General features: G+C 43.8%; 2 protein-coding genes across 2 annotated transcripts; both read left to right on the top strand.

Annotated features, from left to right (window-relative positions):
- Positions 1–4897: 4897 nt before the first annotated feature.
- On the top strand, positions 4898–7368 carry LOC123040174 (putative protein FAR1-RELATED SEQUENCE 10). Its single transcript, XM_044463100.1, has 5 exons — positions 4898–5133; positions 5238–5465; positions 5835–6099; positions 6195–7051; positions 7132–7368. Exons 1-4 carry the CDS (start codon positions 5105–5107, stop codon positions 6777–6779), a joined length of 1107 nt encoding a protein of 368 aa, XP_044319035.1. The 5' UTR covers positions 4898–5104; the 3' UTR covers positions 6780–7051; positions 7132–7368.
- Positions 7369–11707: 4339 nt separating this feature from the next.
- LOC123040175 (protein FAR1-RELATED SEQUENCE 3) lies at positions 11708–12927 on the top strand. Its single transcript, XM_044463101.1, has 2 exons — positions 11708–12004; positions 12071–12927. Exons 1-2 carry the CDS (start codon positions 11711–11713, stop codon positions 12419–12421), a joined length of 645 nt encoding a protein of 214 aa, XP_044319036.1. The 5' UTR covers positions 11708–11710; the 3' UTR covers positions 12422–12927.
- Positions 12928–16171: the final 3244 nt, after the last annotated feature.

Below are 16171 nucleotides of genomic sequence, written 5' to 3' on the forward strand. Positions count from 1 at the left end.
GGCTATTGAATGGTGCCTGATAGGCCTTGTTTTTGTCCACTCGGCTATTTGACGTTGTTGGGGCTACCCAGATGGTGAGGCACATCACCAGCCCGGTGTGTCTCTTCTCTCTTCTTTTATTTCTATTTTATATCCGCTTTCGGTGCTCCGTTTTGTTTACTCGGTTGTTGAACCTGTGGGGGGGATTCATACCTAGATAGATTGCAGTAGTGCTAGCCACTGGGCTAGCGTCAGGATTCTGATCAAGTAATAGGGGGGTGTAGTTGAGGCAAAATGAGCCCGGGTTTCACTTGTTTTGTTTTTCTTTTTCCTTTCGGGATGTTACTTTTCTTTTTTTTCTTCCTTTTTTGTTTTTTCATTTGTTTCTTTAATTTCCTTTGGTTATTTTTTTTCTTTTTCGGGTTTCATTTTTTTAGGTTTTCTTTGTTTCCTTTTCTTTTCCTTTTATATTTTCTATGTATGTCAACAACATATTTCAAATACACATTTCACATAATTTTAAATATAATTTTTTTAATACATAGTAAACATATTTCTATACACATTTTTAACAATTTTTAAATGCTATATTAACATTTTTTAAATACAAGATTAACTTTTTTGAATACATGATCAGCAATTTTCCTATCCACACTTTAATGTTTTTTTTTCAAATGCATGATTAACATTTTTCAAATACAAGATTAAGATTTTTCTAATACATGGTCAACATATTTTCTAAGAACATTTAAGATTTTTCAAATTCTTTATTAATATTTTTCAAATATACGATTAACTTTTTTATGAATGCATGGTCAACATTTTTTCTATACACGTTTAACATTTTCCAAATGCTTGATTAATATTTTTGAAATACTTGTTCATTATTTTTAAAATGCGTGATTAATATTTTCATATACACGACGAGAAGGTTTCATCATTTTTTTAATACTTGGTCAACATTTTTACATTCATTATTTTCCAAAGGCTTGATCAACATGTTTTTCAAATTCTTGATTAATATATTTTAAATACACAATCAAGTTTTTCCACACACACATTATATATTTTACATGGTTAATATATTTGGAAGTGTAAACAAAAGTAAAGGAAAAAAGGTCAAACTGACCAAAAAAGAGGCAGTGGCCTCGCACGAGCTGGGCCTGCCCATTTAGGCGGGCGCCTTCAACGAGAGCTGACTCTGTCTTGCTTGTAGCGAGACATACGTGCGCCCGTGTGGGCATGAGCAGGGGGGTTCACACTAAGTCTCATGCACAACGGCTATGTTGTAAAAAAAATTAGGTTGTGGTCTGATGGAGATGCCATGCTGTAAACATACCCCCTTTTTGTCTATTAGTTGCATTCACATGATCAAAACTTGATAGAATATTGACTAATGACAAAACAAATTCACAATAGTAGAGACACATGATAATCTTATGACCTAATAATTTGTAGTAATGCAATGTTGGTAAATAATACATTACCTAATCTCATTATTTATTGGAATTGGTGAGATGGACGTCATTGATTTAAGCCATTCCCAAAACCATAATAGGCAAAAGCATGCTAATCAGAGAAGAGTAGTACATGAAGAAAGAAGATTAGTTTGAGAAGGATAAACCAGGACTAATATAGTACTCAAAATAAACTCTTTTTTTTTCTCATTTCATTGTCGTTCATCCGTGCAGTCGGTCATACTGGCAATGGGTGCTCGCCCACAGCCATCCCCTACCCTTCCCTGTTTCTCTTGATTGTGATGCAATGGAGTCACATAGAGATCCAATGGCGGGCAAGTGATAGGTTTGAAGCTCGATCACACAGGCAGATTGGGAATGAAGCGATTAGGGATCTGTGTGCGCGTGGCTGCTTACTGCGGCTAACTGGCCACTTTGAGACACTGAATCAATCCCTGTTCCGATGGCTGAGAGCTTAAACCAATTGGTTTGAAAATTTTATGAATTGATTCTACTCTCTTCTTCTTCATGTTTACAAGTACAGAATGCTATAATTGATCCTAAATTTGTATGATTATACTTCTCTAATATTTAAAGCAACGAACTAATCTGATGTGAGAATCAACTACCATTTACCCTTGTGTTGTTGCTGTTCATACGTGCGTCCGCTCTGCTTGGAACCGACAACATGTGTGTGGATCGACACCTGCGTATCTCGGCGTCCCCTTCCCTTCTCTGCTTCTCTCAATGGCGACCCGATGAAGAGATCCGATCACAGCAGCCAGGAGGCATCAGTTTTGATCGCAGCGGCGGCTTGGAGAGATTAGTGATATGTGCGTGCGTAATCAGGTCTTGGATGCTTGCTGCAATTAACAGGCATCTTTGCCTTCCAAGATGGCGGCAATTTTCCTTTATATGATTTTTTTCATTTTAGCATGTAATGGAGAAATCACAAATTGAGGGGTACTCATTTTAAAGCTCACTTCCACCTCCTTAGGTTGCAACAAGTGATGCACTGTATGTGCGTCACTTGACAGTTCCGAAAGCATTATATCGGAATGAGCCCCAGAGCAAACAAATCCAACATGGCTTCTGGCCACAGCTGTAAGCCTTGTTCGGGAAACACTATTTGTGCCTAATAAGGCAGCAAATAAGGGAAATCCTATGTGCCCCTGTTAGCGAGAGCTGCGCTTCATTTTTTTGGGTTGTTGTTCTGTTCATTTTGTGTTTGTTTTTTACTTCTATTTGTTCACCGAAAGTTCTTTTTCCTTTGCTTTTTTATTGTGTCATATTTTTGTGTCAGTTCTCTTTTTTGATTTTCTCCTTTAATTTTTCCCCCTTTCCCTTTTCAGATTTGGCTTTTCTTCTGTTCTTCTTCTACGCTTTGCACATTTTCATGTTTTCATAGTTTTTGTAATATACAGTGAAAATTTTCCAATTGTATGGTAAACATTTTGTAATACACAGTAAACATTTGTTAGTATGCAATTGACATTTTTCAAATACAAAATTTGATTTTTACTTGATGTATGATGAATTTTTTTTTGTAATATAAAATTAATATAATTTTAAAATACATGGACGTTTTTTCAAATTTATATATACATTTATATTTTTTAATATATGATTAACATATTTTTAATACACATACAACATTTTTTAATATACACTGAAACTTTTTGAAATACACTAAAAATTTTTAAAAGAAATTCTTATTTTGAAAATGTATTTGTTTTTCAAAAAAGGACTAAAACACATACGAGAAGAAAAACATAGAAAGAACGGTCGCAGGAAGAATGGGCCAGCCCAGTTTCTCTGGCTTCAAGCTGAGCCTCCCCTCTTTGACGGACGGGCGTCCAATAGGAACAATCACCAAATAGGGAAATGACTATACCTCACTTCATGCGAGACCAACCGGGGTCTCACCTTTTATTTATTTGAGGCCGAAAAGAGGTCTTGACTTTTTATTGTTTTGATAAATCTCGCCATTTTATTGAATAACGATGTTCATAGGTGCAAGATTTGGGTCATTAGGATTAGCCAACCATATATGTGTATCTATACCTAGATTACAAGCAAACATGGTGAGATTATGAGCCTTAAAATTATGGTTCCTAAGCTCACAAACAAAATTACTTTCGTTTGTTTAAACTTTGTTTATAATTTCAAAAATAGTATACGGAATACATTTGTTTTAAAAAATTATTTCCTTAACTTAAATAAAACATTAACCATGCATTTTTAAAATGTTAAAGTACTGTAAAAAAATATTTGCACAACTTTAATGGAGTGTTGATAGTAATAAAAATGACTTTAAAAAAACTTATACCATGTAAATAAAATGTTAATCTAATGAAGAGAAAATATATAATACCATTAAAAAAGTGTACATCGTATTCCTAAAAAGTTCACGCACCTCAAAAAATATGTTTAAATATTATTTTAAAAATTAAATAAAATGGAATAATGCCCATATTATTTTAAATAAGTTTTTGTATCATTCAAAAATGTATAATTCTTATTTAAAAATGTGTTCAGCACTTAATCAAAATATTCAAAACATGTATGTCAAAAAAGTTTATCGTATGCTTGAAAAATATCAATGTGTTAGAAAAAATGAATACACCACATGTTTATGAAAATTATAAAAAGTGTATTGCAAAAATTAGATATTTATAGTGTACTTTCAAGAAATTATTTATACAATGTAAAATATTGTTCGTGTAGTTTATAAAACTGTTTTGTATCATTCCAAATATGTTTTCCTCTATATAAAAATGTTTTTTTGACGTACTAAAAAAAGTGTTAAATTATATATTTGAAAAATATTCATCGCATACAAATCAGAAGTCCCAGATCTATACAAAAACTATACAGCATGTATTGAAATCAGTTAAACGTATATTGGGTGACATTTAAGAAAATGTGTATATACTGTAAAAATATGTTCACATAATTTAGTCAAAGATATTTTGTATCATTCGAAAAATATTCAAGATGCATTTGAAAAGCATTTAATTTATATTTGATTGTTTTTTTGTAATTTTTATTTAGAAAATGGTAATCATTTCTTTGAAACACGTTAAAGTGTATAAAAATGTTCGAGATTTATAAAAGAATTATAACATTTGTTGACAAAATTAAACATGTGTAAAGAAAAAATGAAAAGAAAAAACGGAGGTCACTGGCTTTACAAACAGACAAAAGAAAACATATGGGACGCGGAGGAATTGATCACAAGCTGCAGTGGTCTCGTTATCTGTCCCGCCGAAAATAGCGTCGTGATTCGTTTTGTGGAAGAGATGGGGCCGGTGTCAGGAGCATGAGCCAACGTGGAAATGAGAAGGAAAATGAGAAAAACTCCTGGACGGTGGACCTGAATTGCGTCACTATTCGAGGCCGTGGAGATCGGGCGTCAGAGCCGTGGCTCGAGACGTCAGTGAAATTCTGGTCCGTGATTCAAGCGTGGTAACGACGTCACTGTGATGCAGTAAATGCATACGTGGGGTAGGTGGATCGAGCTGCCTCATACCTCCACAATCTCCTAGTCTGGATTGCTATTATCCACAGCGTCTCGGCGGTGGCGGCGGCTTCATCACTTAGGGTTGCGGTGAGGCGGCCCCGACGGCTCCATCCCATAGGATTGCGGTGAGGCGGGTCCGGCGGCCATGGAGTTCTTGATGCAGCCGGTGAACAGGTTTGAGTCTTCCCCCCTTGTGACTGCTTGGTCCACCCTGTATTGATTTCATTTGTAGTTCTTGCAAGATCTGAGTTTTTCCTTACGTTGATGTGTTCCAACAGTAGAACGCTGATAGAGGAAGTGAATGACAGCGACTTCCTAATGGAGCCTCTTCGCTATCCCGTTCTGTCGAGGCCGGGCGAGGAGTTGCCGGCGGCGAGTGCATCAAGTGCAGATGCGCTCATCTGCTCGCCGACTGCTCTGGAAACAGGAAAGGGTGCAGACCGGCCACAAGCTTCTGAAAACTCAATAGAACAAGTTGATCCGCAGGCTCCGGGATGGACACGAAGGTATGGTCATTGAAAGTGGATTTTGTAGATTAATATAGTTGTTGAAATGGGATTCAGCAAGCGGTTACCTGCTGTTTGTTGTCTGTACTTCAGAATTACTGGTATGTGTTGATGTCAGTAGACCCTTTGATAGTGGTAGTACAGATACGAGAAAACAGAGCAGACAGTTCATGGAAAGGGGGGGGGGGGGGGGGCAGATAAATTCTCTTAGAGAAATCTGTATGAAGTGAGATGAGATATGTCAAATAAATAAAATATTTGTTAACTGTGTGAATCAAGATGATATTGATTCTGTTAGATGGAAGTGGTATTAACTGGTCATACATGAATCTAATTAGAAATGCATTTGTATGCTGATGGGAACACCAGGGTCCGGATTGTAGCTGCTGCACCAGGGCGTGCCCCCAACCCAGACAGGATGACAGCACTGGAGAAATCGGTGCGCGTGTTTGCGGAGGCACCCGGTGACAATGTCATTGTGCCAAAAATAGGGATCAGCTTCGATACACTTGGAGAGGCATACGATTTTTACAATTTGTACTCATGGGAGAAAGGATTTGGTATCAGATATGGGAAGATCAGACTCAATGTCAACAGGACAAAGTGCATGCAAGAGATAGTCTGCGGCTGTGCGGTACGATTTCCATTGCTCATTGGTGGTGCTTGCTGCTATAAGTTTTTTTTTATGGAGTGTCTGATAAGATTTTCCGGATGGCAAAAATGTGACAGGGTAAACCGATCGTGGAGAATACTCGTTCATGCAGATGTGAATGTCCTGCTTTAGTTAGGCTGCTGCGGTCGAAGGATAATGGGTGGTATATAGCAGAGCACCGCGACGAGCACAACCACTCATTGTCTCCGACATATGGGCAGACATTGCACTGGCCATCGCACAAACATATCGACGTCTACAGCAGAGATTTGGTGAAGCAGCTGCGGGAAAATAATGTCAACTTGTCGAAAGTTTATAGCATCATTGGAAGCTTTTTCGGTAAGATGGAGAATGTACCGTTCACAAAAAGAGCATTGCGGAACTTGTGTGGAAAGATTGGTCGTGACCAGGCAGAGGATGACGTCCGGAAGACAATGGAGGTGTTCCAAGAGCTAGGTGCGAAGGATCAGCAATTCACATACAGAGTGCAAGCCGACAAGGAGGGGAGGATTAGTACCCTCATGTGGGCAAATGGGAACAGCAGGCTCCAGTACACTTTCTTCGGTGACGTGGTGACATTTGATACAACTTACAGGACCAACTTGTATGCACTGGCGGAGCTTCAGCCAGGCCAAATGGGCCATGGCCCGCCCAGCACATAGCGAAAACAGTGAGGGGTTAAGACTAGGCTGGGCCATGAATGAAAAAATAGTGGACTTTCCTTTGTACTGGCCCGCCCAGAGTCTGTACTGTAGCTCCGCCACTGCTTGTATGACATGCCGTTTGGGCTATTTGTTGGGGGTGAACAACCACTTTCAGAGCATTTTACTAGCCGGCGTGTTGGTACAGGATGAGAAGGTGGAAACCTTTGAATGGGTTTTCTCGGAGTTTGTGAGGATGATGGGTGGGAAGGCTCCACAAACAATTCTCACAGGTGAAAAGTGATTGCATTGTATAATTGAACGCCTTTCATGTAGATATGTCTAACATACTTGGTACCCCTGTGTTTCGCAGACCAAAATCGTGCAATGGAGGCTGCGATACGGAATGTGATGCCGAGCACAGCGCACCAGTGGTGCAAGTGGCATGTACTCAAGAAGGCAAAGGAGTCGTTGGGTCGATTGTACTAGAAGAAGAGTGATTTCCAAGCAGAATTTCACAAGGTTGTTAATCACATGTTGATAGTTGACGAATTTGAAGAGGCATGGAAGTTCCTAATAGATAAATATAACCTGAAGTCACATGAGTACATGACCCAGCTGTACGATATGCGGCACAAACGGGCGAAGCCTTATTTCACAGATGTGTTCTGCGCAAAAATGAGTAGTACTCAGAGGAGTGAAAGCACAAATCATATGCTGAAGAACTACATACCACCGGGGTGCCCGATGCACCTGTTTGTGCGGAAATACATGGTTCTGCAATTCGACAGGGAAGCAGAGGAAAATTATGAAGAAAAACGTACAAGAATTGTAAGCTACTGTTCCCTGGGGGGGGGGCAACACAAGTTTTCATTGATAGGATGGTTTCAGTCTTCTGATATGCCTAACTGTCACATCCCTAGTCTGGTATGACCTAGGCTAGCTAGCCATTTGTGCATCATATTTAAATTTCATTTAAATTTGAAATGAGGATTGGTGGAACCCTCAGAATCATTTTTGAAAATGACCCAAATAAAAATTTCTCCAAAAGGGTCCAAGAAAATGCTCATGTTGCCCTCTGAAAATATTGGACAGAGATAAAAATCAAAACAATATTTTTAGGAGCTCATGGACATTTATTTTGGCCATTTGGATTAATTCGATAAATATTTGCATTGGAAATATATTTCTATATATATGAAATATGGTCCAAAAATTATGTCAATTATAAAAGAGCTCTAGAATAATACCATTAGCCCCTACAAAAATTGGCATAATACAATTAAATGATTTAATATATTTATTAAATCAAACAAATGTCAGAAAAAAAATATAAAACAGAAAAGGGGAGAGAAACTTACCTGGGCCACTTACCTGGCCCATCTCCAGCTGGCGGCCCAGCCCACCCCCGCTGCCTTCTGTCGTCTCCCTCCTCGGACAGAAGGACGAGGGCGCGTGCCCGACGCTCGCCGGCACGCGCGCGCGCCACCTCCCCCCTGCTAGCCACCTCCTGCTTCCCCGGACCCCTCCCCATGCCACGGAGACGGCCACGCACCCCAGGCCCTCTCATTCCTCCTCCCCCCCATGCTTATCCCCTCCTCTGGCTCCCCCTCACTTCCACCGAACGCGGCCGCCGCCGCCGACGAGAACCACCACGGCCACAGCCACCCCCTCGCCCCTCGGTTGTGCCCACGAGCTCCGCGACGTCGTCCTCGACCCCCTCACCGAACCACGCCCCGCCGGAAGCCCTGCAGCGTCGACTTCGAGCTCTTCTTCAACCTTCGGCCGCCGGTGACCTCGTCTTCGATTCGCCGCCTCCGCCGCCTCCCCGAGACCACCGAGCCGCTCATCGACCTCGCAGTGAGCTCCTCTTCCATTTCCCCTCCTCCCCGCGCTCGTTCCCGCACTCCAGCCGCCTTCTCACCGGAGCCGATTGCTCCTCGCCGCCGGCCATGGCGCTACCGTGGCCAGGGTCACCCCAGCTAGCGCCCGAGCACGTTACCGAGTTCGCCGCCCTCCCAGGAGCCCACAGAGCCTTTCCGTTTCCCCTCTAGTGCACCGCAGCGCCGCGTTCGACCTTGGCCGAACTCCGGCGGCCACCTAGGTCGACGCCGGCGCCGATTCCGGCCGCCCCGACCCCAACCGACTCCACAGGAAGACGCGGCGCCCTCCCAGCTACCCGTAGAGCCTCTCCGCCGCCCGAATGGTCGCCGGAACGGCGATCCCGAGCCCCTCCGCCGCGCTCGGCCTCGCCGGCGGCTAAACGCCGGCGGGATTGACCGGTCAACCGCGCTAACCCCCCCCCCTGAGGCTGACATGTGGGCCCCGGTGCCCCTAACCTTTTAATTAAGTTGGTTTAACCCCCAGTGTCACTGACGTGTGGACCCCACACGTCAGGATTGACCTGGACAGCCGCGTTGACCGCTGATGCAATGATGACGTCATGCTGACGCAATTATACATTTTCTGGAATTAAAATAATTCAGAAAATCCAGAAATTGATTTAAACTTCAAAAATTCATATCAATTCAACCGTAGCTCAGATTTAAATAATTTATATATGAAAAATTATCAGAAAAATGCAACCTTTCCATCTGTACTAGTTTCATGCATGAAAAACCAACTTATACATGCTGAATATGGGAAAACACATTATGGCATATATAAGAGACCTAATTTAGAAATGCATTTGAACCTTTGGTTCAAATGGACTTCAAACCAATTGCACACTAGTTGCATTAGCTCAACAGCATCACATCTACATGCCATGTTCATGCATCATATTGTTGCATATGATTGTGTATTGATTGCCGGCACCGTTCCTTCTCGATAGGTCCTGCTCCGGAGACGTTCCAGAGTACCTGTCTGTGAAGCAGTGCCTCCCTTGTTGTTTTACCAGGCAAGCAACCCCCCTTGTTCATTTCGATAAAACCCTACTCTCTCGCTCCTGCTCTCAGTTATTGCATTAGGACAACAACGATTCATCTGCTACTTTGTGCTGCGGTAGTTGAACCCATTCCTCTGCATGACATGTCATTGCCACAGTAAATAGTTGAAACCCACTAGCATGTGTAGGAGTTGATTGAAGCCACTGATGTGTTCCTACCATGCTATGCCTGCTATTGCTTAGAGTTGTGTCAGGTCTGGTTCATTGGGAATGAATTGGAGTGTTACGATATGTTCTGATGCTGAGAGTGAAGTGTGTGAACACGATTTGGTAAAGGTAGCGGTGAGAGGCCATGTAGGAGTACATGGTGGGTTGTCTCACTGGAACCGTCCTTAAGCACTGAGTTCTGTGTATGTTGTCCAATGACTCGATACTACCACACATTGGGTTCCGGTAACTCGACCCCTCGACTTATTAACCAACTTGGTCTCTGTCCAGGAGTCGCAACTAGTTTCTGGTGTTTGTAGGTAGTGCTATTTTTCTACCAAGTGGCACCCGGCAGGGTGGGCTTGGGACAGACTAGGCACACGTGGCCCGGTGTACCGAGTGGCACCCGGTTGGTGGGCTCGGGAACCCTGTACACATCGTTTGGGGCCGTAAGCGACACCCCGGCCGGATCTCCTTGCGGATGGAACCCGAATAGGCGATAAACCTGGACTAGAGTCTTGTGTGGTTAGTCAGGTCGTGGTCGACACCCTCGCCAGGCTTTCGCTTGAAGGTTGCCGAGATACATGACGTGTACATGGCGGTAAGTGGCGAGAGCGTGTGTGAAGAAGTACACCCCTGCAGGGTTAACATGATCTATTCGAATAGCCGGGTCCGCGGTTATGGACTTCTTGGATGCTTACATGGTACATAGACAACTTGAAGTGGATACTATAAAATGCTCAAGACAAGTGTGAGTGCTATGGATGGCCTTCTCGTAGGGAGACGGGGATGAATCCATAGTAGTGTATTGTGTGGTGATTAGTGGACTCGTGTACGTTGTTTCACCTCCAGAGTTTCTGGTAGTCGTAGAACAGGATAGCCACAGAGTCAAAGCTGGCTTGCTGCAACTAAACCCCACATTACCTCTCGATACAGATGCATGTATGATAGGATCTGATGTAAGTCTTGCTGAGTACCTTTGTACTCATGTTCCTTTATTTATGTTTTTGCAGCGGAGACTTCGGTCTTACTAGTGTTCTCATGGACTTCGACTAGTAGCTAGTACCTCAGCTACGATCTTGATCGGATGTTGTAGATAGTCAGGCTCTTCCGCCTTTTCATTTGTAGATGTCTGTACCCAGACATGTAATGCTTCCGCTTGTTGCTTGTATGCTCTGTATGACGGGTCTTGTGACCCCTGTTTGCAATAAATGCTATGATGGCTCTTCTGAGCCTTTATCTATATAATTGTTGAGTTATGCTGTGATGCCATGTTGTACAGCACATACTTGCATGTTATGCGTACGTGTAATGTGTAGTGCTATGTGTGGGATCTGACTATCTAGTTGTTTATCTTTAGTAGCCTCTCTTACCGGGAAATGTCTCCTAGTGTTACCGCTGAGCCATGGTAGCTTGCTACTGCTCTGGAACACTTAGGCTGGCCGGCATGTGTCCTTCTTCGTTCCTGTGTCTGTCCCTTCGGGGAAATGTCACGCTTTGAGTACCGGAGTCCTGTTAGCCCGCTACAGCCCGGTTTACCGGAGTCCTGCTAGCCCAGTGCTACAGCCCGGACCCACTTGCTGATGACCGACACGTTCGAAGCTGGGTCATGGATGCCTGTCCCTGTAAGTCTGTGCCACTTTGGGTTTACGACTAGTCATGTCAGCCCGGGCTCCTTATCATATGGATGCTAGCGACACTAACATATACGTGAGCCAAAAGGCGCAAACGGTCCCGGGAAAAGGTAAGACGACACCCGTGGGAATACCGTGCGTGAGGCCGCAAGGTGATATGAGGTGTTACCGGCTAGATCGATGTGACATCGAGTCGGGGTCCTGACACTAACATACATTTGTATATGCATGGGAGGCCACTCTACAGAGCAAACATGGCTACTGAAAGACATGCTGGCAAAATATACACCAGAGCAATGTTCGAGCAATTTGGACATATAATATACGAATGTGGTGCTTACCAACTAGAAGAGGTAGAAAAAGGGAAAACATGCGTTCCAATCCATACGGGTGCAGCTCGGAGAGAGAAATGGTGCAGGATTTCATACAAGGTTACTGTCGTCGACGGTGGGGACGAATTTGACTGCGAATGTGGACAATTCACTCACATGGGAATGCTGTGCAGCCATATTCTGAAGGTAATAACATAGCATTGAAAAGGTGGTATTCAATCCGGTACTGACGAAACGAAATTTGTGATGCAGGTTCTAGACTTCATCCGCGTGGCAGAAATACCGAAGAAACATATAGTGAAGAGGTGGACAAGAGATGCGAGGGACATCCTGCCTCCACACCTTTGCCAGTACCAGAAGGACAATGCTAACAGCAACAACCCCTTCAGTTACAGGCATTTCAATATGTACATGCAAGCGATGGAGCTAGTCCGAATGGGGGATGCAAGTGTGCAAGCATATGACCGCCTCGTTGCACTGTTCAAGCATTGTGCTGAAGAAATGAAGCCATACACGGAGATTAGAGACGGCCTTGGCCTGGAGGACCGGATGGCTAAAATGGGATTGTTGTCAACCAAAATCCGGCAGAAGCTGATCGACTAGGAACTGATATGGCGACCAATGGACCATTGATGAACGATGATATCAACTCAGGGAATGAATCAGGTAATATGCTTGCAGGGATGCTGCCTCCTGCCAAGAGGAAGGAAATGGGTAGGCCAACGACAAGTCGAGATAAAGCTCCATATGAAGGGCTGAGCAAGAGAACTAGATTTTGTACCATATGTCGATGAGAAGGACATAAGCGAACTACATGCCCTGATCGCGGGGATGTGCCGAAGCAGCCCCGGAGGCCTGGAAGATGCAAGAACTGTGGCGTTGAAGGGCACCGCAGGAACAACTGCCACAAAGCGGCTGAGCTGAGGCTAAATATGTGATTGTATGAGCGTCTGTACAATGTTGATGTAGGTGTTCTTCTGTATTTTTATGTAATGATGTACCAAAACTATTTAAGCTTTGTGTTAGTCAACTTCTCTGAAAAATACCTCCAGGACAACTTGCCTCTGCTTCTTCCCCGGGTGTATTTGTTTGCGAACATATTATTTATTGTTGACAAATATTTTGCTGGCTAGAACTTTGTTAACTGAATGAAGACTTCTAAGGATGTAGTTAGAATTATTGTTGGCAATACGCCGTGGTGCAGATCATGGAGATGTATGTGGCTGGTATGGTGCATATGTAATGTAATTAATGACACTGGCAGCATGGACGTGATTTTATGGTTGTACCAGCCTAGGTGCTGAGCGCCATTGCCGTTCAAATTTTGAATCAGATGAGCGGGATGGCGTCCGGCAGGCTGTACATAAAGGGGAGGTGCCTAGTGCAAGAAAGCAGACGAACGAACTGCTTGGAGCAAGTAGGCTAAGATAGGAGGCCATATGGATCAGAATGGTTTCTCCATCTCTGCATTGACCAGCTCTAAAGATTGCTCTATTCCCTGGGTCGTTCCTATTCAGGTAAATCTAAGTTTATTGGTAAAGGATTGTAGAACCAGTACCTCATCGGCACACACTCATGGCTTCTGCGTTTTTCAGGGGGGTGCAGTATCAGACGCTTCGGTGAATCAAGTAGCAGAATCCCAGTTCAGCGAACCTGACGCTTCAGTTGTTTCTTCGCTTTCAGAGAAGGTAAGCAACCTGAAATCTAATTCATTTGATCAGATTTGCACCCATGCTCACTTATTATCATTCCACCTTATGATATGAAGGTAGAGGATGAAGTTTTAGAGACGCGTGCCGGTGTCGTAGCAGTCATGCAACTCGTTGTGGTGGATGCAGATGAGGGGTACGACAACCATGATCTAGAAGCTGGTTCGACGCTGGTGAACACTTCAGATGCAGAGTGCCAAGGAGGCGTCGGGCAGGCTTCAGATGCAGTGATTGAGGAGGATGCTGTTGAAGAGAGCACCGTGTCGCTTGCGAAGCGACGTAGGATTATGTAGGGCTCTGTAGTAATCAAAGTTTAGTAGGGGTGAGGTGCAGGCAAAGACGTCTTTGCCGTCTTGAGTAGTGGCATGCATAGTAAATCATGTGTGGTAATGAAGTTCTATTAAATTCTAAGTACTCCCTCCGTCCGGGTTTATTGGGCCCCTGAGCAATTTTTCCTTGTCCCTTCCTATTAGGCCCGGTAATTAACTCCTCACGAAATGCGCTAGTTTCTCCCTCGACCTCCCTCCTGTTTGTGCGCTCCTCGAGGGAATTAATAAGCTCCTTGGATAAATAAAAAGAGAGAAATATGTAGCAGATGCATGCAGCCAATGCATGCACGTCCACAAATAACTCTCCTATTAATCGCTGCAATAATTACGGGAGGAGAAAGGTCTGTGCACTTTAATCGAACGTAGAGCACGGAAAAATTACGGAAGTAAATGATGTGCCTTGGTCTTAGTGTTTTGGTCGTTGGGCCTAATAAACCCGGACGGAGGGAGTACATCTGAATCACCTCGGTGTGGTTGTACAACTGTGGGATTAATAAAAAAAACCGTCGTGACCAATGTTGGGGATATCGCTTATCGGGAACTTATTGATCGACCCATGATAAGGGGTAAATCGGCCAGTTTATCGACATATCGGCTGATTTATCGCTATCTGCTGAATTATCGGCCGATATATCTTATCGGTTAGACAACGGTAAGCGATAAATCGACCGATTTATCGAAATATCGGAAGATATCTTGAACAGTGGTCGTGACCGTAGTCGTCACTAAACTGTCCGTGCCCATGACTTAATGAAAGACCAAATCGTAGTTCTCCCTTTCCTGTCGGCGCATAGAAAAATGGCATGCTACACCGTGCATGGACGCGTTAGTAATGGCGAACAGTAATATTATACTCGCTGGCACATGGGCCATGGGTGTGCATGCATGAACGAACAATGAGTTTAGTGTTGCGAGTACTACAGTATTAAACTGCCTGGTCTCCCGGTCGCTGCATGTGCATGCATGCAGTGCTGAGACAAGTGTGAACACAGAGTACTACTACTATATTTGCTGGTGTACTGTTACATGCATGTAGTCAACAGGAGTGGTGGGGGTGATGACTGAAAAACATCCCCTGGAATTGTCCGCTTCAGCTTTTCGTGTTGGCCCCCCAGTAGGGACCTCCTTTTAAAAAGGGTACGTGCAGTACTCGTGTTGGTCCCGAAATATCTATGCAGAACTGCATAGATCCTTCCGGCTTTGTACCAAAAGGTAATTATGATTGGGAAAGGGTGCACGGGTGTGTGATCCCGTGAAAGGTACTTCTTGGAACGAGGGGGCATATTGATAAAACTGACACGTGTCCGGCAGCGCAGGTGAAAATCCTACTTCCTCCGTCTAGGTGTGTAAGTCATCTTACGAAAACCAAATATTCCCAAAACTCTTAGGCGCGGTGCATTAAATTCTACCTCGTTTCTTGTTTCTTGACATATCAACCAATAAGAGATGTGGGGTGTGCATGCTTTTAATGACATGAGACTACCAAACACGACATGCATTGGTTAGTTCATTGCATGCAATGCTATTAATTAGCAAATGGACATTAAGTACTCTCGTTTTCCCCTCCTCCTTGGTCACGGTGCACAACCTAAGATGACTTACTCACCTAGACGGAGGGAGTACAGAGGTGCGGGTGTAATAAAAGAATAATGAATGTGTGTGAGGGGCGTCTACGCGGGCGGCAGATTTCGCGCCTATGGAATCTAAAAACCTGTGGTGGCTACGGGTTACTAGTTTTAAAACAATAGAATGCAGTGCGGGGTGCAGTAAAAGCCTTCTTGAGTACGGTAGCTGGAACAGTGCTGGGGGGTAGGGGGTGACTGTGGTTTTAACCTTGTCCGTGTTCTTCCACAGTGCTCACTTTTCCCCCATTGCATACACTGCGCCAGTATCCCCCTTGGAACTTTGCAAGGAGAAAGCTCCAAGCTGTAGACTCCAGATCTGAGCTTCTGCGGTGGACGCGGGGAGCTGTCTCTCTGGTAAGCTCTGATCTGCTTTGAGAATACTTTTTATTGTGACGCCGGTCTTGCTCCGGTCTCCGATTTATTGCTGGTCTTGCTCCCGCCGCCGCAAATTTAGTGATGAATCTGTCGGACCGGCTGTGATCTGGTTTTGTTGTTTTTTGCCGTCAGATGCTTGGTCGATCTAGCTTTGCATGCTTCCATACGTACCTCCCACCACAAATCTTCCTGATGTAGTTGCATGTGGTTTATTTGTTGCAGAAGATGGCTTGCCCCCCTAGAACTCCAAATCGAGCAAGATCCGCCGGCCGCCGGCGAGGAAGGCCAGCTAGAAGGAACAGCGGGTGGGGTAGC

The sequence above is a fragment of the Triticum aestivum genome, chromosome 2B (assembly GCF_018294505.1).
Source record: "Triticum aestivum cultivar Chinese Spring chromosome 2B, IWGSC CS RefSeq v2.1, whole genome shotgun sequence".
NCBI lineage: Eukaryota > Viridiplantae > Streptophyta > Magnoliopsida > Poales > Poaceae > Triticum > Triticum aestivum.

What these genes read in the sequence shown, in the direction of transcription:
- LOC123040174 (XM_044463100.1), top strand. Translation starts at nt 5,105, where the DNA reads ATGGAGTTCTTGATGCAGCCGGTGAACAG. An exon ending in GCTCCGGGATGGACACGAAG is followed by an intron (nt 5,466 to 5,834) that starts GTATGGTCATTG and finishes TGGGAACACCAG; the next exon opens with GGTCCGGATTGTAGCTGCTG. An exon ending in AGATAGTCTGCGGCTGTGCG is followed by an intron (nt 6,100 to 6,194) that starts GTACGATTTCCA and finishes AAAATGTGACAG; the next exon opens with GGTAAACCGATCGTGGAGAA.
- LOC123040175 (XM_044463101.1), top strand. Translation starts at nt 11,711, where the DNA reads ATGCATGGGAGGCCACTCTACAGAGCAAACATGGCTACTGAAAGACAT. An exon ending in TGTGCAGCCATATTCTGAAG is followed by an intron (nt 12,005 to 12,070) that starts GTAATAACATAG and finishes TTTGTGATGCAG; the next exon opens with GTTCTAGACTTCATCCGCGT.